This window comes from Lagopus leucura, unplaced genomic scaffold, assembly GCF_019238085.1.
Source record: "Lagopus leucura isolate 7727_CA_CO unplaced genomic scaffold, USGS_WTPT01 Super-Scaffold_806, whole genome shotgun sequence".
In the NCBI taxonomy this organism is placed as follows: Eukaryota; Metazoa; Chordata; class Aves; order Galliformes; family Phasianidae; genus Lagopus; species Lagopus leucura.
Genome location: NW_024962260.1, coordinates 546,875 through 566,496, shown reverse-complemented (window position 1 = coordinate 566,496; position 19,622 = coordinate 546,875). Strand labels below are relative to the sequence as shown.

Here is a 19,622-nt window from a genome sequence, read left to right as displayed (position 1 = left end):
CCGGGAGTTGTAGTGCCCAGTGGCTGCCGGGCCACGAAAGCGAGAGGTATCGGGGCGGGGGAGCAGATCGCAACCCGTCCTGGGGGCTCCCGTGTGAGCCTACCTCGATAGCACGCAGTAACTGTGACAAACGGTTGTGAAGGTTAAAAATAAAAACAAGTCCGTTCTGCTGAATTTGTGTAAGACTAGCAAATTGGTCCCCTGAACAATAGATAAATAAATAAAATGGGGATTCAGACTGAAATGACAACGGCTTCTTAAAGGGGTTTTAATTCAATCGAAAAATAGCGTTTGAATATCCTGAGTGCAAGCGCTGATCCCTTTCCTGTTATTTTCTGGGCAGGAACTTCAGCCTCAATGCAACAGCACTGGGCACAAAAGTACAAGGAGAGTTAACAAAAAGACTACATAACCATACATATGTTACCCTTCAGCAAAAGCCTTACAAAGGGACTGCTTTCATTTGTCCCCAATTCATCTGTTACCGTTCGATCACTGACCAAGCTGTGAGTATATTCACTGCAGGGCTCAGGGGGAAATAAGCAGCCCAAGCAACGTCAGAGAGAGCGCAGACAGCCGCACAGCTTCGAAAGGCAGAACGCTTTTATTGGGAAAGAAGCCTGCTGTAGAACACAAACAAACACAAGGAGGGGTTCCTTTTTCCATTTCGCCCCTAGGAACAACAAGAACACCATTCACTTCAGCGAAGCCCGTGCCCGGCGTCCTCCCCAGGTCGGTCTGGCAGCGGGCTGCGGGTTACGGAAGGCCGGGGCGGGACGGGGCTCGGGAAGCGGCCCCCGGCTCTAAGCAGACTTGAAGAGAAGAAGAGCGACGTGGCCCAGGTAGGCGAAGATGAAGTGATTGGTCTCATGCGTCACGCAGCTGGAAAAGTTCCTCCCCACAACGCAGTGCCACGTGGGGTTGTATCTCCTGTCAAACTCCTGCAGGAGCGGAGAAGGCGTGACCCGGCGGAGCGGTGCAGAGCAGGGCGGGGTGCCGCGCTCAGCAGCACGCAGAGCCCGGCTTAGTCACATTTACCCTCTTTATATGAGCGGCAACGCTGCACTCAGGGCTGTGTTCCTCCAGGGACCGCAGGGCGCACTGCACGGCCTGCTGCTGCATCTCCTCCGGCATGTCCGTGTCCTTTATCACCGCCTTCTGCTCGCCCATGGCCCCCTGCACCAACGGCACGCAGCCAGGAGCCGCGCAGTCCCGCGGGCGGACGCGCACCGCCGCCGCCTCAACGCTTTAACCGCCCCGGGGAGCCGCTAGTCCCGCCCCCTCCGCTACCCATTGGCCAACGCCTCCACCATTCCGCGCGCTCATTGGCCACGGGGCGGAGAGCGGAAGATCCTCGCGCATGCACTCGTTGCTATAGCGACATGAAAGAGCGGTCCCAGAGCCGGCCCTGCGCTCAGGCTGCGCGCACAGCGCCCCCTGCCGGCCCGCCGCGGCTCCCTCTGGGCAGGGACTGACTGCAGAAAGACGCAAAAACACAGCATTTGAATTAACGAAGGAACTGACTTCGGAAATAAAAACAAATAACTATTCTTTTTTTTTTTCGTGCCGAACACAACAGCGTCCCAGAAGCACTGTGCTGTCACCTGCAGCCTGCACAGCACTGCAGCTGCCAGCAATAGCTGCTACCCAGCCTTGAACAGGAGCACATTGAGGCCACGCACCAGGAAGAAAATGAAGTGCTTGGTCTCGTGAGACACGTAGCTGCCAAACTTCCTTCCTACAATGCAGTGCCAAGTGGGGCTGTACATCTTCTCGAACTCCTGGGGAAGAGACCACAGGGAAGTTAGTGCTGGCGCAGCCCTTCCCTTGCCCTGGCTGTAGATTTTCTGTCAGGATGTGTCTCTTCTCAATAGGCAGCCATTTGGAACAGGTGCTGTTTGCTTCAGAGACTGTTATATTTTGCAGCTCACTGCTGCTCAGACTACAGAAAGTCAAACCCACAGCACTTCATAGCTGAGCAGGAATAAGCTCAGGGACATCTCCCCAAATGTCAAAGTTTGGCCTCAGCCCATACCAGGTAAGGGTCAGCTCTTACAACCTTGGTTAAGCAGTTTCCTGTCTCCTAGTTTTCAGGCTCCACCAAGGAGCCACACAACAAGCTGCAAACCCTCTGCTCACCAGCACCAGAGTGTATTCCTTATGAGAGGGAAGGAAGACTCCCACAAAAGAAGCATTTGTACTCCTACTGAAGGACCGAACAGCTCCCTCTCAGAGCTGCGGTACCTTTGGATTCCTTCAGCAACTTAAGATGGCAAGGCAGAAGGAACTTCATGCACCCCTTGTTGCTTCTCACACAGCCATAAGGACACCAGGCCCCCAGGCCTCAAGCTGTTTGCATAGTTCAGCACAGGGGAGCGAATACAGAAGCTACGCTGAAAATTATTTCCCACTGCAAATTTCAAACCAGGCAGCCAGTGTTGCACAACTGCTACAGAAATGTGAACAGAACTTTAAGACCAATTCAGGCACAGTTCAAGTATTCCTCAGAGGAAAGCTATGACAGACTCAGTTTCCTACCAGCTCCAGGCACTGGGACAGGCCAGCAGATGCCCTCCTGTTGCTCATTGAGAGCAACAAAGAAATTTAAAACAGGAGGTACTGCGAAACAAAATGGGAAGGACCTGGAAAAGTACACATTCTAGATAAGACACATGTAAGGGTGACAAAAAGGAACAGAGGGAAAGAAGCACAGGGCCCACCATGCCCTGCCCCCGCAGAACTGGCTTTTCCAGGAAGCTCAGTGCTCCCCACCCCACCCTAGCTCTGATGTGAGCAGATCAAAAAGCAGGATATCGCAGCTATTTACCCTCTTTATAAGGGCAGCGATTTCTCTTTCAACGCTGTACTTCTCTACGGCCAAAACGGCACACTGCACAGCCTGCTCCTGCATCTCCTCCAGCATGTCCGTGTCCTTTATCACCGCCTTCCGCTCATCCATGGCCACCTGCACCCACACCCCCGGCAGGAGCGGAGGTACCCGGAGTCCACCGGCAGCCCCGCACCGTCTCCCTCCGCCCCGCTGCTGTTTAACCGCTCCCCACGTGCGAGCAGCGCCCCGCGGCGGTGCTGGGCAGCGGGCGGGGGCGCGGGGCATGCCGGGAGTTGTAGTCCCGCGGGCACTGCGGCCCTACCCAGAAAACAAGGCAGCAGCCAGGTGGATCTCGACGTTTATTTTCCAAATCAAATCTCCAAGAGGCATCAGCAGAAAAAGAAACAGCTCAGGCTCTGCAACAGTACAGCTGTCAGTATATCCAACAGTACGAGAGAATCAGAAAGGAAAAGGAGAGCTTTGGAACAGAACACTGTCAGTACTCACAGAGCATAAGCAGTAATGGACTGATACTGCAGATGGCATAGAACTCTTAAAGGCCACACTCCTCCATCAGCTCTACTAGCAAAAATGAAGCCTTTTAGAAAAAAAAAATAAATATAAGGAAGACTTTTTTTGGTATTTTTCATTTTCATATCCACAACGTAACACCTTCTGCTATATCATGATCCCTGCCATTGCCCTTGAAGATCAAGGTCTGCGTCCTCAGGAAGGCTGAAGGATCTGGGCACAGGAGCCAGCAGTCCTGCAGCCAGATGCGGTGTCAGAGAGAGAGTCCGTGGTTTAACCAGACTTGAAGAGAAGAATAGCAACTTGGCCGAGGTAGAAGTAGATGAAGTGTTTGGTCTCATGAGTCACGTAGCTGCCAAAGTTCCTTCCCACGATGCAGTGCCAAGTAGGATTGTATTTCTTGTCAAATTCCTGCAAAACAGACCACTAGATGCTAAGAACACTTCTAAACAGGCATTTAATTTCTGGGCAGGGCAATTAGAGGAGCAGCAGATGCTCTTGAATACGTTCTAAACAAGATAATCCTAGCATTGTTCACCTGCTGCTTAGTCAGACCAAAAAAAAAAATAAAAGAGAGAAAAACAGTGCCTCCCATCTGAGCAGACAGAAGCTCAGAACACTGCCTTTGCTCAGTGAAGGTACTCTTCTCCCTCCCATAATTCATCATCTAAAACTACAGCCTCCAAGTGAAGGCTTCACCACCAGTTTTGTATCCATGGAGACGAAGCCATTATTTGAACTCCTTTGTTCATGTCTAACACGGGTGCTGATGGGACTGTTTGTGGAAAACACTCTGCCAGAAGCTGTGTAATACCAGTGCTATCTACTCAGCTCCTACGTAGCTGTGTTTTACACCTATCAAGTAAATTCTCTAGAAGTCTCTAGCAGTTGCCACAAAAAGTACCTGAGTAACATTAGGCTAAACTCTCTCTTCTCCACTATCACAGATATCTCCAGCATCTGGGGAAAAAAAAATACCTTTCTGTATTATGAGCAGCATTTTCTCCAAAGGAAAGATTTTTTCTTAGTTTCATTGCTTTTCAGGTAGCTCTGCCATTCAAATTAGTCACTTCCACTAAAACTCTGATTTTTCCATTCACCTGGGCTGACTATGCACCTCATTCATTATGGTTAATTTGATATTAAAAAAAAAAACAGCAAACAGATTAAAAAACAAGCAGATGTTATTTACTTTGGTTTTAAGTTTTGGTGGTTTTTTTTTTTGTCTGTTTGTTTTTTTTTTTGCTTTGGTTACTACATAAGACACAATTACAGTAAACTTGCAGAAGAGGATGCTGCCACACAGTTTCTGTTTCAGCTGTACAGAACTGAAGAGATCCTGAAGATTAAGTTAAATAAAGCTGTAACTGAGAACTCCATCAAACAAGCCTTCTCTCAGAGGGAAGCTGTAGGGGTACTCAATAGAGCCACTGTATTTTGGCCCAGATTAGTCCCAGGGACGGCTCAGCTGCCACTTTTGTGTTCAACCGGACAGGAGACTACAGAGGTAAACGCTTAAGTGGGAAGTATTACAGGACAACAGCAAAAAGAACAGAGAAGTCCATGCAAAGGCAAGGAAAGCGATCTCAGCCTTCCAGAAAGCCTAGCTCGGGGAGCCGGTATCTCTGGAACTCGTTCCTCGAGCGCTACTCGCCCAGCAGCATTCCCCCCGTCGGTGTCACACACAGCACCGCAGCCCTTTACCTTCTTGATGTGCGCCGCGATGTCCTTCTCGATGTTGTACTTCTCCAGTGCCTGCGTAGCGCACTCCACAGCGTCCTGCTGCATCTCCTCCGACATGTCGGCATTCTTGATCACTGCCTTCCGGTCACTCATGGTTGCCTGCAGCGGGCACGGAGCGCCGTGCTGCGGTCACACGCGGCCGCTCCCTCCGACTCCCGCAGCCCGGCGCCGCACGGAGCCCGGCAGCCACCGCCCCGCAGCTCTTCCGCAACGCGAGGCCGCCGCCCCACGGAGCCGAGCGCAGGCCGCGCGCTGCGGCGCTGGAAGCGCCCGGACGCAGCAACTCACCGCGCGCAGCTCCCGGCCGGCCCCGATCGGGAGCTGACGCAGCCCAGTGCCCTCCCGCCCGGCAGCCCCCCCCACTCCCCATCCACCCCTTACCGTTCCGCGAGCGCGGAGCAGGAGCAGCCCTGGCGAATCGGCGCGCAGCGGACCGGCGCAGGAAGGGGAACGCGCACCACAATCAGCCGCTCGTGCCGCCGCCGCGCCGGTTTAACCGACCCGCGCGCGTCGCACCCGCCTCCCGGTGCCGCCAGCCCCGCCCTCTCCGCACTGCCCGTCGGCTATTGGTCAGCGCTGCGGCCGCTCCGCGCGCTCATTGGCTACGAGTCGGCACTCTCGCCGCGTTTTACTCCTGCGTTTTCTTTCGGACCGGCGTGCTCCGCGGCCGTTGCCATGGCAACGTATGCCCCGGCCGCCGGGGCGGGGTCTGGCTGTGGCCTGCTCGCGGGGCTCCGCTTGCCGGCGTGCCGCCCGTGTGGGGCCTTTCCCATTTGTTTTTCCTCACGGCTGAGCCGCCCGGACGCGGTTCCGTGAGCGCAGCGTGTGGGGCTCTCCCAGTAACGGCCTTAAGCGCGCTACTCCCTCCAACGTGACATAGAGCTCGGCGCCCTTGTCGTGTCTCTGAGGCGCTGGTGGTCGCGGATGGCTCCAGCGGCGCGCGAGGGGGAAACCGCTCGGTCAGAGCGGGTGAGCCCGGAGCTCTGCCCGGTGCGCTGCGCTAGGGGAGTGGTGCCGGGCCGGGGCAGCCGGGCGGGCCGAGCGCCGGTAGGACCCCGCGCGGTGGCGGAGTGGCGGACGCGCCCTCCAAGATGGCGGCGGGGCTGAGGCCGGGCCGCGCGCTGCTCTCCCGCCGCCGCGGGGCTCTCTGCGCGCTACTCAGCGCCGCCCGGGGGCTGGCAGCCCGGCCGGAGACGCATTTCGGCTTCCAGAACGTGACGGAGGCGGAGCGGAGGGAGAAAAGTGAGGGCGGCAGCGCCGGGGCCGGACAACAGTCTGGGGGGGCTCAGGGCCGGGCGGGGCTGGGGGGGCTTGGTGTGCGGCGGCGTCCCCGCTCGTTTCATCCCCGCTCATTTCATTCCCACTCATTTCATCCCCGCGGAACCACAGAAGGGTTACGGGAACAGACGCTGTTCCTCCAGAGAGACCTTTGTGGCTCAGCAAGGTCAATGGGATCCTCTCGTTTTCTCGGTATAAGGAGTTCTCGGGTGAACTTTCCCAGTTCAGCACGGTGCCAGACCTCCCCAAGGAGAGAAGAGTTTCTCCCGTCTGGTTTCCACGGGGCCGATTTTAAGTCGGCCGCATCTCATCCTCACACCTCTCTCTTTGCAGTTTACCAGGTGTTTGAAAACGTGGCCGAGAAATACGATGTAATGAATGACTCGATGTCCCTGGGGATCCATCGGGTGTGGAAGGACATCCTCGTGCACAAAATGAATCCTTCCCCAGGAACGCTCCTTGTGGATGTTGCTGGTGGAACAGGTAAACCCTCCTGTAGTTCTGTATGACCACGCCACTGTAAGGCTCTGAAGTTACCGCAGTAGTGCCATGATATGCTACCAGAAACTTTCCTTTTGCAGGAAGATGTGGAAATGTTTGATTTTAGTATGTTCCCTTTACTTAAATGCATACTTACATACTTGCATTTGCATACATGCTATATGTGTCATGTGTATGTGCTGAGTTTGATGTTCAAAGCTTTATGTTCCAATTTCATGGAGTTTCAGTATTTCCAAGTTGAGAAAACATTCTAAAAAACATCTCCTTCTCAAACCATTGCAGGTGACATTGCCTTTCGATTCCTTAATTACGTTCGTTCCATACGAGAACGCCAGCTCCAGCAGAAGCTTAAGCACCACCAGAATTTGTCGTGGCAGGAAATTTCTAAGAGTTACCAGGAGGAAGAAAATAATCCACTGGGGGATTCCCAGGTTGTGGTTTGTGACATTAACAAAGAAATGTTAAAAGCTGGGAAGCAGAAAGCGCAGCATCTTGGCTACTCTGAAGGTAAGTCATGCTTTGTACCATTTCAGTAACATGGTTGATAGAATTTGATGAGTGATAGCCTTCAGGTAATCACCACTTTGGGATTTAAAATATATAGCCATGGTTTATACCAAAGCTGTGCTTGAAAATTAGAAATTTTAAAAAATTAATAACAAATTCTCGAAATGAGTGTTTAGATTTCCACTTCCTTTCTCTGTAGAATGCAGCTTTAGAAACTCAGTTGTCTTCTTGTTGCCTGGTTTGTCCCGGTGCCACAATTCTGACTTCCTCTCTTCTTCACTCCCTCGTTCAGCACATACCCACTGGGTGTGTGCTGCCTTCTGCTCTTCATGTGATTCCCCCTTCTGCCATGGAACTCATGTCTGAGCTCGTTTGCTCGTTGTCCAAGGTCTGACATTTGCCCAATTTCAAGGAGCATAGTTTTTCTCTCACTCTTCCCATGCACACATTTCTGCATTCATATCTGCCAACAGTGGTGGCTGCGCGTGCTGAGAAGAAACACAAGAGCTTCACAGTGGCTGATGCCAGCAGGAGTGGTAGGGTGCACTGCATGCACCCAGATCTTGTTTGCCACCAGCAGTCCCTGTCATCTCTCCCCTTACAAACTTCTGCCCTGTGATTTTACTGCAGTGTATTCTGAGGGACATTTTGCTGTTGCTTAAAACCTGTTCTTCATGCTCACTTTTTGTCTTTCCAAACTGCTGGGGTTTAAATATAGCTAATATTTGCTTAATAATGTTGCATGCTCCTTTGCTTACAGTATTTTCTACAACTGTTAACATATTGACTTCATAAAAATGAAATTTGAATGCTTCCTGGCAACAACTCAGGTTTTCTGTTGTTCTCTGTGCCTGTTTCTAGCATACTGTCCTTTGAAACTGCTGCTCTCCAGTGCAGAAGGCTCCTGGTTGTTTTTTTTTTTTTTACTTTATTGTTATTGTTCTGCATCAGTCACCAAAAAGTGACCTTAAAAACTGTTAATTCTAAATTAAGCAGCCTTATTTATAGTACAAATAACCCGAACATCTAATGGTGCACAGATGGTCCTTGGGGTTTGGGAAACAACACGGCTGCAGCAGGGTCACAGGTTGAGTGCTGATGGAGTGTGGGGTTTTTTTATGTTCCTCAATCAATGGAAACTTTCTAGCAAAAAATTTTTAAGTGTTGAAGCCAGTTTGTGTCACTTTCCACTTCAGTGCAAAATTTGTGTGAAATCTTTCTGGCAGACCAAAACCCTGTGAGTGCAAGGCATTCACATGCACACAGAGGAATGCTTTGGCTGCTATGCTGCAATACAGGGCATCGAGAGATTTGTGAGTGAAGGCAAAGATGTTGTTTTGCTCCAACAGAAAGGCACATTGGAAGCACTGCTTTTCAGTAGCAATTTATTAATAATCACTTCCTTCTGGAATAGGGAAGTTCTGTTCGTTTTGGAGTAGTCTGAGGAGCAGGAGTTATGTGAAGTCTGTTCAGGATGTTCTTTGTTTTTATCTTAGGTTTGTCCTGGGTGCTTGGGAATGCTGAAGAGCTGCCCTTCGATGATGACAAGTTTGATGTTTACACAATTGCCTTTGGAATAAGAAATGTTACTCGCATTGATTTGGTAAGTTGCTACAGCTTTTACTGGCACAAAGTCCTTTCAGTCCATCTGACGTTTTTGTGGTTCTAGCAGAGGAAGCCAAGGAGGAACACCTTTAGATAAAGAAATGGCTTTGTCTACGCCCAAGACACTTAATATAAATAACGTGTAGTGTGCGGTGTGTTTGAACAAGGAATGCAATAAAATGCCCCACCTTTGTTATAAGAACTTAGATTTATACCTTTTGCAGCCAATCTTTCCAGCTTGGCAAGCCATGCAATCTCTTCCTAAGGCAAAAAGGGCTGAATGCTATATTCCCCACCTTTTCTTAACCGATGACACTGCAGTCTACATGTCCCAAAACTTCCTGAAGCACCTGATCTGTATCACGCCTCTGGTGCAGGAAGCATCTGACCCACTGTTGTTTCCCTGCTTGAGCCAGCAGAGCTCCCAGAGAAGAAAGTATGAAGCAGCAGGTTGATGTAACCTGCTCAGCCCACTTCTGCTCAGTGTCTTTACAGTTTGCCATAAAAAACAAGTACAGTTTTAATTAGTAAGAGTGGTACTCTGCAACTCTAAGTACAACTCTAGATACAACTCTGAGTTGTATCTGCCTTTGGGAATCACAGGCTGTCATGTGGATGATGACAGCTCAGAGCACCCCGTGTCTAGTTAGATCAGTTGCCTGTGTTCTGGAGGAGCATGTTACAGACCTTGGCAAAGCTCCTTCTGTGGAAGGTGCAGCGTTCAGATCCAGAGCACCTTGAAAAGTCTGCCCTTGAACTTAGCAGTAAGCTTTCATGGTGCTTCATCTGCACCCTTGGAAGCAAAGCTCAGTAGCTCGTATTTCTTTGAGGAAACCAGGTGCAGCAGTCTGGCAGCATGACTCCTTGGAGAGCTGATAATAACACACTCAAGCCTCTGATTCTGTTTCAGAGTTCCTGCCATATATCTGTACTGTTCATATTTTAATGTCGTTTCCTCAGGAGAATGACAGTTGGAGCCAGTGAGATGTAAAACCTGCAGAGGCTGTTGAACACAGTTTAGTTGTATTCTTGGTGGAAAAGACACAGAGTTATCAGTATAACTTCTTGGTGGTTCTTCTAATGCTTCTTGGTGTTTCCTTTGGTTATCTTGTTTTGAATACGGGATGGAATTTTCTAAGTAGCTAAATATTCTCTTCTTCCCTTTCCCTCCTTCCTGTTCTCTCACATTACTCCTCCAAAACCTAGAATCATTTCTTTGATTCTCTGGTGTGTCTTGCAGTTGAACAAAGCCTTTTGATTAAAAGTATTTGTATTACTCTTCTCATTTTCAATTCATTCTAGTTGAGTCACCTCCTTTCCAGATTTGGTCAGTAATTACAAGAGCTCTGTTGGCAAATGTTGATCAACTTAAGTGTAGGAAAAAAGAGAAGAAAAATTGCTTTCCTAATATCATAGTTTAATCTTAAAGCCTGGTATAAATCTATTTATGCAACAGTCAGAGTGTTCTGGGTTTTGAGGGTCTTGGAATGCTTCCCTACAAGTGAAAATTGGAGATTGCCAGTCAGGATTGTCTTTACTGCCCTCAGCTGATCACTGAATTGCTGTTATGTGCATGGTAACAGACAGGTGCTGTCCTACAGAAACAAACTCAGTTTGTCTGCTTTGTCTCAGGCACTTCAGGAGGCCTATCGTGTGCTGAAGCCAGGAGGGAGATTTCTCTGCCTTGAATTTAGTCATGTCAGCAACCCTCTTCTTTCCAGGTAGGAACATGGTGACACCTTATGCCATGCCATAAGACTCTTCCATGTACTCACATTAAGAGATGGAGATGCTTGGGGCCTTTTCATTGTGCATTTAAATCAAATTCAGACTGCAGAGGGATAAAGATACCAACTTTTGGAGAGGACTGATTTTAAATTCGTTTGTACTAATGTGTATTTGCTGTCTGTCTTTGCAGGCTCTATGATCTGTACAGCTTCCAGGTCATCCCTGTTCTGGGTGAGGTTATTGCTGGTGACTGGAAGTCTTACCAGTATCTTGTGGAGAGCATCCGGCGCTTCCCCCCCCAGGTAAGGCAGCATTTCTCTGCATGCATCAACGTGCAGAATTGCTTCCAAAATAATCGTGGTGGCAGCCGGCTTGTAGGCGTTCAGGTGGTTGTAATGATGGAACTGTTACTTTTCAGGAGGAGCTGAAGGCAATGATAGAAGATGCAGGGTTTTTAAAAGTGGATTATCAGAACTTGAACTCCGGCATTGTTGCCATTCACTCAGGTTTCAAACTGTGAGTCTGCTATGTAGTGAAACACAGCAAGTATGATTTTCCTGAGGGATCTGAAAGCCCTGGAACTGTAGCGTGTGCAGCAGATATTTGCTCAGCAGTCAGATCCAGAAGGACATCAGTTACTCTTTTTCCCTCAAGAGACCTGAGGGTGAAGTGAATTCTGTGGCCAGTTTCTTTCCCTTGAATTTCCCTTCCAAGTGCATAAGGGATGTGGACAAAACTGAGCAGTGCCAATGAATGGGGCAGCTTCAGTCACACCTGCTGTGGATACAGACTGTCTAGTCTTCAAATAAGATTCCTCCTTTCTCTTACTGAGGTTCAAGGAGGCTACTGTAGCAATGAGAAGTAACTTGGATTTATTAAATCTGTATTAAGCTCTGATTGTCTTTCAGCCATATGGACCTTAATGGACTTTTCTGTGTTCTTCTGACTTCTTTCAAACAAATGAAAAGCTTGTGGAATAAAACAGCTCTCCATCAACTACTTTTCACTTAACTTGGTATTTTTATCTTTCTAAAAGAGAGGAGATTTTTCAGAGAATAACTGCATAACTGTTCCAAAATCAGACTACATATGCTCACCTACATGTGAAGTCTTCCCCTCTGTCAATTCCAGATGTATAATCTCTACATGAAAACACCACACCTTTCTTTCTGTTCCTTAAACTAAACTGTTGAAGATGTGGTGCTGCTGTTGCAGGCTGCAGGGATAAAGAAAACTAAAAACCCCTCAAAACAAAACTAGAGGATGTACGAAGTGACAGCTGTGTAATGTAAGCACATGAAAAACCCTGTGTTCTGAAGACCAAAAAGGGCAATTGCTCTTAGCTCAGCGCTTCACACGAGATCAGAAAAGCAGCTCCACAGTTTGCATGGGAGGTTATGCATACTGAAAAAGACTCAAAACACAGACTCTTTTTTTCTACCTTTTCTCAGAGAAAAAAATCTTTCCTCTTATTCTTTCTTTGTGATGGATGATCTACTCATAGATTAACTTGGCACTCACATGCTGTGCATTTAGGAGAAAAATTGGTGTGTGGATGTTCCTTTAGAGAGGAATAGAGTTCAATGCAAGCACTAAGACAGCAGAAGGGTCGATAGAAATCTTCCAGGATGAACTGTTCCATTAGTTTTATTAGCAAATAAGCTTTGTTTTGAAAGAAAATAAATATGAGGAAGACACCTTTATAGCCACAATGAAAATACCAGCTACTACAGAGAAATCCCTGATCATTGACAATACAACACAAGACCTGGAGATGGAGGTCTGTGTCCTCAGCAAGGCTGAGGGTAGCAGGCTGCTTGGCTTGGCAGTGCAGTCCTGCAGCCACACTCAGTGCCACTGAGAGTCCATGTTTAACCAGACTTGAAGAGAAGAATAGCAACTTGGCCGAGGTAGAAGTAGATGAAGTGTTTGGTCTCATGAGTCACGTAGCTGCCAAAGTTCCTTCCCACGATGCAGTGCCAAGTAGGATTGTATTTCTTGTCAAATTCCTACAGAAGAGAGAACTACAAATTTAGCATTTCTTATGAGACCTGGCCTAACACTTCTGTTTTGGCACTGATCTGTCACTTCTTAGCAAGTACTGCATTCTGAGGATAGCAATTAAGGAGCAGCATATGCTCTTAAGTGCAGGGATCATCTGTTGTCTTATAACTATCTGCTGCTTACTTTAAAAAAGCTCACCAGGAATAAGACTGAAATCTGGTTGCTTCCTCCAAAGCCACACTTCACTGCTCGTTCTGAATCTGTGCAGATTATTTTAACTTCATTAGCTCTTATCAGCAAGGATGCTGAAAGGACTCTGAAATATTCTTTGCCCAAATCTTTACACCAGTGCCATGAGAACATTTTTTCTACCCATCATACCAGGAGCCTGCTATGAGATTATTTAAAACTCATCAGTGCAAGCCCAGTCTGAGCAGAACCTTCCAGCTGGTGGCTGTGTGCTGCAGTGCCTGTCCACAGCAGTGAGAGCATGCAGGAGTTTGTCTTCTGCTCAGCTCAGTCAGGCTCCAAGTAGGAGGCAGAAAATGTGACACACTGTAAGGAACGAACCATCTGTTCTGCTTTAGAGAGAACAGTTTGTCCTGCGTGCGGTGGGAAGGAAAGCCGAAGGGTGACAAGGTCAGCAAAGCAGCCCTTCTCAAATAGGTTCATTTGGATGGGGAGGCAATGGAAATAAAAGCTTAAAGTACTGCGAGAGAAAGGCAGAAGGACCAGAGAAGTCCATGCAAAGGCGAGGAAAGCGATCTCAGCCTTCAAGTCTAGCTCGGGGAGCCGGTATCTCTGGAACTCGTTCCTCGAGCGCTCCTCGCCCAGCAGCATTCCCCCCGTCGGTGTCACACACAGCACCGCAGCCCTTTACCTTCTTGATGTGCGCCGCGATGTCCTTCTCGATGTTGTACTTCTCCAGTGCCTGCGTAGCGCACTCCACGGAGTCCTGCTGCATCTCCTCCGACATGTCGGCGTTCTTGATCACCGCCTTTCGGTCACTCATGGTTGCCTGCAGCGGGCACGGAACCCGGAGCTGGAGGTGCAGCCACGCGCCGCGCGCTTATGCACACACCGCCGTTCCCCTCCCACCCCGGCAGCCCCCCGCCCCGTTCCGGCAGTCCTCCCCCAGCCCAGCCGCCGCCGTCGCCCCGCACTCTCCGTGCCCGAACCCGCTCACCGATGCGGGCGCTGCGGACCGGCGCCGATCGGAGCTGCCGACTGCACGCCGCGCCCGGCGCACGCCTCCGCTCCCGCAGCCCCGCCCCGAGCCCCACCTCCTCCGCGCTGCCCTCCTGCCATTGGCTGCCGCCCCGCCCCCCCGAGCTCTCATTGGCCAGCCGGCGGCGCTCCTCTCGGATTTTATTCCGGCGTTTTCTTTCCGCCCGGCATGCCGCGTGTCCGCGTCCGTTCCCATAGCGACGGGCGGGGCGGCGGGCGGGCGCCCGCTCCGAAGCTCGGGAACCGCGCTCCATCGATCTTCACATTAATGTGCCTATTTTCTGTTTGTCATTGTCTTTCTGACCGAGCGACCTCTGATAAAAGCCTTTTGCCCACGTCTACGGAGATCGATCAGGTCCGGCTCTAAAATCGGCTCCTTTAACGAGCGGAACCCATCGGGCCCAAGTTTGATGTCAGGCAGTTTGGCAGCCATTGCCATCTCTGCGCCGTTCTGGCTGAGCGCAGCAGTGAGGAGGCAGAAGGAGCCCTGCTGCTGACAGCCTGGAAAGCTTTGGGGTCCTGGGGCCACAGCGTGCAATGAATGCGCAGAGCACCACAAATGGCTCTGTGTGCGCTGGCAGAAATGAGGCACTGAAGTGTCTGCCCTGTGCCTGCAGTGACCTTCAGAACCAGCCGTGGGCTCTGAGGAGGCGGTGTTTGGTAGCTGCAGGCACATTTCTGTGCTTTTATTAAGAACTGGTTTGCTGAAGGAGCAATGTGATGACAGCTGCAAGAACTGTCTGTGGGTGAGACGTGGGGCTGCACAAACACGAAAGCCAGAGATACGTGGCTTTAAAGAAACACTGTACAGCTTTTCCTGTTGATCAGGAATGTGAAAGCGCGTTTCCCTCAGGCCAGAACTGCAGGGGAAGGCAGAACATACATGCAAGGAGATGGCAGCTGGAGCAGAGGACATGCCAGAGATGTTGGGCAGGGGATGGTGCCTGTCAAGAGACTCCTGCTGCAGGTGGAGGTTGGACAGCCAGCACTGTTCAGCCGAGGTTTCTTTTCTTTTTTTTTGCTCTGTGTTGAATACCATATCAGAATGATGCTTTTCCTGGGGCTCCCAGTTTCTACCAAAACTTCAAATAATAATTATTAGCAATAGAACACCCTCAGTTTTTGTGTTTCCATACAACTGAAGAAATCTCTGCCTTGAAATGTCTTTGTAAACATAGCATCTATCTACCAGGGCATCTAGCCCAGTGTTACGTTACAGATCTGCATAGCTATGGAGAAAACATAGCAGGTGTAAGTCAAACCAGCTCCATGGTCTCCAAGGGAACCCGGAACACCTATAGCAGCTCAGAATATGGCTTCCTTTCTTTCTTTTTTTAACCAAAAAGACTTTTCTCTTTTGGCTGTAGCAATCCACTGAGAAAAAGTTGTTTTACAGGTTTGTATTATGTTGGCCTCACTTTTGTTTTTGTTGTTTTTTTTTTCTCAATTGTATGTAGCAGAACAGTGTAAGGATGTGAGCCAGGGGCGCCTCCTCTCCTCTGGGTGCAGCCCACCCCGGTGGAGCTCAGCCATCCCACAGGGCAGCACCACCTCATTACATGGAGCTGAGGCACTGATCAATGCATGCTGCCCCACAGGCACCTCGTCCACCCTGTGCAAGGGTTCCTAAAGTGCAGGTTGTGGGGATCTGAGTCAGGGCTGTAATTCCCTTATTAGCAGGGACATTGTAACAAACCCCCTCATTAAGGAAATAGATGCTTTCAACTTGTAAGACAGTTTGAGGCTGCAGGGAACAAGCATTAGGCAGTCTGTCCTCTCACCAGGGTGTGTGGTTAAGGGAGCAGCAGAGAATTGGAAGCTTTAAGCTCAGCCCGTGCTGCATGGGGAACGTGGGATCACCTTGATCCAAATTGCTTTGATTGCTGCCTGATGATACACTGGGCTGCTGGCTCCTGCAGCCATGCTGTTCAACTCCTCTCCCTTTCTTTATGTAAATAATGTCCCCATTCCCTCTGACAGGGAAAAGACGACAGCCAACATGGACAGAACACGCAGGGATTTCTCAGGGTGGGAATTCTCTGCTAACGTGTGTGCGTCATATGGTGCACCTTGAAGTCTGTCCTTGTGATTTATATACAAACACAACCTGGTTTACAGTTTGCAGGGTCGGATTCTTGACAAGTCTGACACAAGCTCTAATTTTCAAGCTTTGCAGTGAATTTGACAGTGGGAAAGAGACTTAGTTTATTAATTACGTCTTGTTTGTAGGGATGTAGAATATAGAGCACATAGGAGAAACAATTACAATTATGGCTGTTTAACGTCTCCTCTACCAAGCATCACATGCACAAAGCTGGTGTTGTTCATTATACAGAAATACAGAGAAGCAAAGTGGGAGTAATTTTTTTTTTTCCTGCAATCAGATACAGAACACGCATTGTGTGAAGTGGACGACACTGAATTCTGATCTGAGGAGGAGTTTCTGCCTTCAAGGAGTTTGTGCCAGGAGCTGTGGAAGACCCTGCCGTCCTGGCACATCTCAAGAGCCACAGGAGCAGACTTAAAACTGCTGACCAGCAGTATTCCATTACAACAACTTCAAGGGTCTTTTCTAGCACTTCAGAAATTTCACTGTGGCTCAGCATGTCGTGATCTTTTTTAGCGCATGGCATTACAGCCGGAGGAAATAAATCTGGATTCTTAAATCTGTATTTGGAGGGGCACCACATGGGAAGAAAAAGATTGGTTTTAAGCCTTTAAGTCCAGTTACTGTGGCCTGGAAATGAATGGTCCGGGCTATCTGGTTCTGGTTTGCTGAAGCATTCTTCAAATGTGTCACTGCCTTTCCTCAACAAGCCTGACCTTACCTTGTCTCTGATTTGTACAGGTTCAGTAAGGAAGCTTCTCAGCCAGCTGAGAAATGTCGGATACAACCTTCCCTTGTTTTCCTAACAAACTAGTTCAATAAAACTATCCGTTTTAACCTTCAGTTTTTAATGTTCTCTTTAAAGCCCTTTCATGAACATCAAGTATTTCAGCACCAAGAGAATTTACAGAAGGATGGGACAGAAAGTTTAGCAGAGCAAGTGTTCTGTGGATCCAAATTCGTACTGGGGTATTTCAGTTGTGACCACACATAACACAGTTTTCCCAAATAAAATACGGACATAGCATTTGAGTTCTCTCACTACGAACCCTTCAGGACAGTATCTCGTTCTTCCAGCTCTGGTAAAGGGATGTTACCTGGCAGAAAACAGAGTTGTGTGAGACCAGCTGTCAGTGAGCAGTGCAGCTTAATGCAACAGTGCTCCTCAATGCAACAGTGCTCCTCCAGTTCATCCTGAGCGCATGCAGACAGTCTGAATTTGTGAGCACGTAAGGAAAGTCAGGAAGTTCTGTTTGACTTCCTGTAAGCAGTGATGTGCAGAAGAGCTGTAAGGTAACATTAAACTGCTTTTGGCTCAACAGCTTGCAGTGTGCCCCAGGTTTTGTGTTTGTTAGCACAGATGACTGCAGTCATTCCTTACTTTGGAAAGCAATTTGTGATGGCAGGTGACGCTCCTCTGGTTAACTCAAGCACGATACAAAGGTTCTATAAAAGAAGGCGGTACCTGGTGGGGCTACGAAATATTCCTCTACTTTCTCTCTGGCGTTTTTCAGCAGCTCTGCCGTGCAGCTGCCCTCTGTAACGTCATCTTCCCGGAGATACAGACACCTGAGGACAGCGGCCAGGGGTCTGTGCGCTGCGCAGAGGGCCGGATGCGAACGTGGGCGACTCCCAGCACCAAGGCGCCCGACGGCCGCACAGCGCAGAGCCGCGGCCCTTACCTGTCCTCCAGCACCGAGTCCATCGGCTCGACTCCCTCCGTGTTCACCTCCCGCAGCCGCTCAGCGAACCGCACCGCCTCCCGCAGCCGCTCAACGCCCTCGGCATCGCGGAAGTCCACCAGGGCCAGGCGCTCCAGGTGGTCGAGAACCTCCACCGTGACGCCGTCCTGCAACAGAGCGGAGATGGGGCTGCTCAAACCGTTACCACCCCCAACGGAACGGCGCGGCCCCGGGCGCTGCCCGACCTGCGGGGGCGACGCGGAGCTCGCAGTGGCCGCCCCGCATCCGAGGGCTCGCACCGTCCCGCCCCGCAACCACCGGCACAAGCCCAACACCCGCATCGCGCGCCACCGGAAGCGGCTCGTGACGTCATCGACACGCGCCGGAAGTGCGTCGGAACGGTGGCGGAGGGGCCGTGCCGCCGCCATGAATAGTGTAGGGGAGGCGTGCACCGAGCTGAAGCGCGAGTACGACCAGTGCTTTAACCGCTGGTTCGCCGAGAAGTTCCTCAAGGGCGAGAACGACGGGGACCCCTGCGGGCAGCTCTTCAAGCGCTACCAGCTCTGCGTGCAGGTGCGAGCCCTGCAGAGCCGCCGCCTGCACGGACTTCAGCGTCCGTAACGTTAGGAGCCCACCCGGGGCAGACCTGGGGCTGCTATTTCTAGATGATGTTTTGAACCGAAACTTTTGTTTCTCAGCACTGTAAAGCGCTGTCTGAAACACGCTTCCAACATAACTTGTTTTGTTCTTGTTCTTTCCAGAAAGCGATCAAGGAGAAGGACATACCCATCGAAGGGCTGGAGTTCATGGGCCCGAGCAAAGGGAAAGCTGAAAATTCCTCTTGACTTCAGCTGACCGGAGGGAGTCATTAATACGAGCCTGTGGGCTGAGAACGGTGACCAGCCAGCAGCCGGGACGCACCTGGATAGCGTTTTGCTAAGCTGCTTCCTCTCTGTAGCATTCTAGGAAGTGGGGTGTTTTCTATGCCTGTAAAAACAAACTGCCACGAACCAAAAGTCTTCATGATGTGCTACCTGCTGCCTCCTTTTCAGTGAATTGTGGTGGTGGTTCGGCTTATAAGAGTGCAGAAAGATGATTTAACTAACTTCTATCGAATGTACTTTGTAATGGGAGATGTTGAACTTATAGTTAATCTCTGACCCATTTCTCTTGCTTATTTATATAACACTTAGAGGTGTTTAACAAGAAGGTTGATTTACTTTGCCTCATCTCTGTGGTGCTGAATTTGGGTGGAAGAAGTCTGGTTTATACGATCCCAAAAGACAAGGGGCTAAAGCATTGATGTTGCCATTAACAGAGATAGTGTAAAAGCACTTTTGTTGGACTTGCAATAACTGAAATGAAATAAATATAACAAGTTACATTTTGTTCAAGTGGATAAGTGTCTGGTAGCGTCTGATTATGATCTCCAAGAGGAACAAAGGCAGCCTGTAACAGAAGTGAAGGAACAGTTAATGCAGAGCCCCCACTTTCTTCGGCCTTTTCTGAGGTACTGAAGTAATCCTGAATTTGAATTCTTGCTCCTTTGGTGTAATGTATCACTGCAGTAGAACTGCACAGGCCTGGCCATCTTTGTACACGCTACCAATGGAGCACCAGGTTGGCTACAACTACTGTTACATTTTTCATTGAGATAATTAAAGTATGTGTTGAATGAGAACAATGGTGAACTGAAGTTTTACAGCTGGTAAGTTAAAAGCCCCAGCAGCTTGTCCTGCCTCACCTCACCTGCTTACGAAGCTGCTCCTGGACTGTGTGCACTTCACACCTTGTAAAGCAAACTAAAGGTACTGTTGGTCTTAATGCGTTGGCTCGTAAACTGCAGAAACTCCAAGTAAGTTATTCAGCAATTTGGTAG

The 19,622-nt window shown here is 49.7% G+C and overlaps 7 protein-coding genes across 7 annotated transcripts; 2 read left to right on the top strand and 5 right to left on the bottom strand.

Moving 5' to 3' along the window:
* Nucleotides 1-569: 569 nt before the first annotated feature.
* LOC122176756 (dynein light chain LC6, flagellar outer arm-like) lies at nucleotides 570-1,218 on the bottom strand. The gene is made up of 2 exons (XM_042865603.1): nucleotides 1,039-1,218; nucleotides 570-941 (listed from the first exon to the last, which is right to left on the bottom strand). The coding sequence occupies exons 1-2, from the start codon at nucleotides 1,168-1,170 to the stop codon at nucleotides 804-806; spliced, it is 270 nt and encodes an 89-aa protein (XP_042721537.1). The 5' UTR covers nucleotides 1,171-1,218; the 3' UTR covers nucleotides 570-803.
* Nucleotides 1,219-1,586: 368 nt separating this feature from the next.
* Nucleotides 1,587-3,023, bottom strand: LOC122176757 (dynein light chain 2, cytoplasmic-like). Its single transcript, XM_042865604.1, has 2 exons — nucleotides 2,828-3,023; nucleotides 1,587-1,781 (listed from the first exon to the last, which is right to left on the bottom strand). Exons 1-2 carry the CDS (start codon nucleotides 2,957-2,959, stop codon nucleotides 1,644-1,646), a joined length of 270 nt encoding a protein of 89 aa, XP_042721538.1. The 5' UTR covers nucleotides 2,960-3,023; the 3' UTR covers nucleotides 1,587-1,643.
* Nucleotides 3,024-3,172: 149 nt separating this feature from the next.
* LOC122176706 (dynein light chain 1, cytoplasmic-like) lies at nucleotides 3,173-5,596 on the bottom strand. The gene is made up of 3 exons (XM_042865482.1): nucleotides 5,486-5,596; nucleotides 5,066-5,203; nucleotides 3,173-3,772 (listed from the first exon to the last, which is right to left on the bottom strand). Exons 2-3 carry the CDS (start codon nucleotides 5,195-5,197, stop codon nucleotides 3,635-3,637), a joined length of 270 nt encoding a protein of 89 aa, XP_042721416.1. The 5' UTR covers nucleotides 5,198-5,203; nucleotides 5,486-5,596; the 3' UTR covers nucleotides 3,173-3,634.
* LOC122176707 (dynein light chain 1, cytoplasmic) lies at nucleotides 3,173-13,980 on the bottom strand. Its single transcript, XM_042865483.1, has 4 exons — nucleotides 13,914-13,980; nucleotides 13,608-13,745; nucleotides 12,593-12,732; nucleotides 3,173-3,632 (listed from the first exon to the last, which is right to left on the bottom strand). The coding sequence occupies exons 2-3, from the start codon at nucleotides 13,737-13,739 to the stop codon at nucleotides 12,595-12,597; spliced, it is 270 nt and encodes an 89-aa protein (XP_042721417.1). The 5' UTR covers nucleotides 13,740-13,745; nucleotides 13,914-13,980; the 3' UTR covers nucleotides 3,173-3,632; nucleotides 12,593-12,594.
* COQ5 (coenzyme Q5, methyltransferase) lies at nucleotides 6,196-11,719 on the top strand. The gene is made up of 7 exons (XM_042865481.1): nucleotides 6,196-6,346; nucleotides 6,716-6,865; nucleotides 7,166-7,390; nucleotides 8,887-8,993; nucleotides 10,628-10,716; nucleotides 10,914-11,025; nucleotides 11,142-11,719. The coding sequence occupies exons 1-7, from the start codon at nucleotides 6,196-6,198 to the stop codon at nucleotides 11,241-11,243; spliced, it is 936 nt and encodes a 311-aa protein (XP_042721415.1). The 3' UTR covers nucleotides 11,244-11,719.
* A 2,154-nt stretch (nucleotides 13,981-16,134) lies between the features above and the next one.
* Nucleotides 16,135-18,171, bottom strand: GATC (glutamyl-tRNA amidotransferase subunit C). The gene is made up of 4 exons (XM_042865881.1): nucleotides 17,989-18,171; nucleotides 17,744-17,910; nucleotides 17,527-17,630; nucleotides 16,135-17,158 (listed from the first exon to the last, which is right to left on the bottom strand). The coding sequence occupies exons 1-4, from the start codon at nucleotides 18,169-18,171 to the stop codon at nucleotides 17,103-17,105; spliced, it is 510 nt and encodes a 169-aa protein (XP_042721815.1). The 3' UTR covers nucleotides 16,135-17,102.
* On the top strand, nucleotides 18,121-19,142 carry TRIAP1 (TP53 regulated inhibitor of apoptosis 1). Its single transcript, XM_042865484.1, has 2 exons — nucleotides 18,121-18,316; nucleotides 18,505-19,142. The coding sequence occupies exons 1-2, from the start codon at nucleotides 18,170-18,172 to the stop codon at nucleotides 18,586-18,588; spliced, it is 231 nt and encodes a 76-aa protein (XP_042721418.1). The 5' UTR covers nucleotides 18,121-18,169; the 3' UTR covers nucleotides 18,589-19,142.
* The last annotated feature ends 480 nt before the right edge of the window (nucleotides 19,143-19,622 follow it).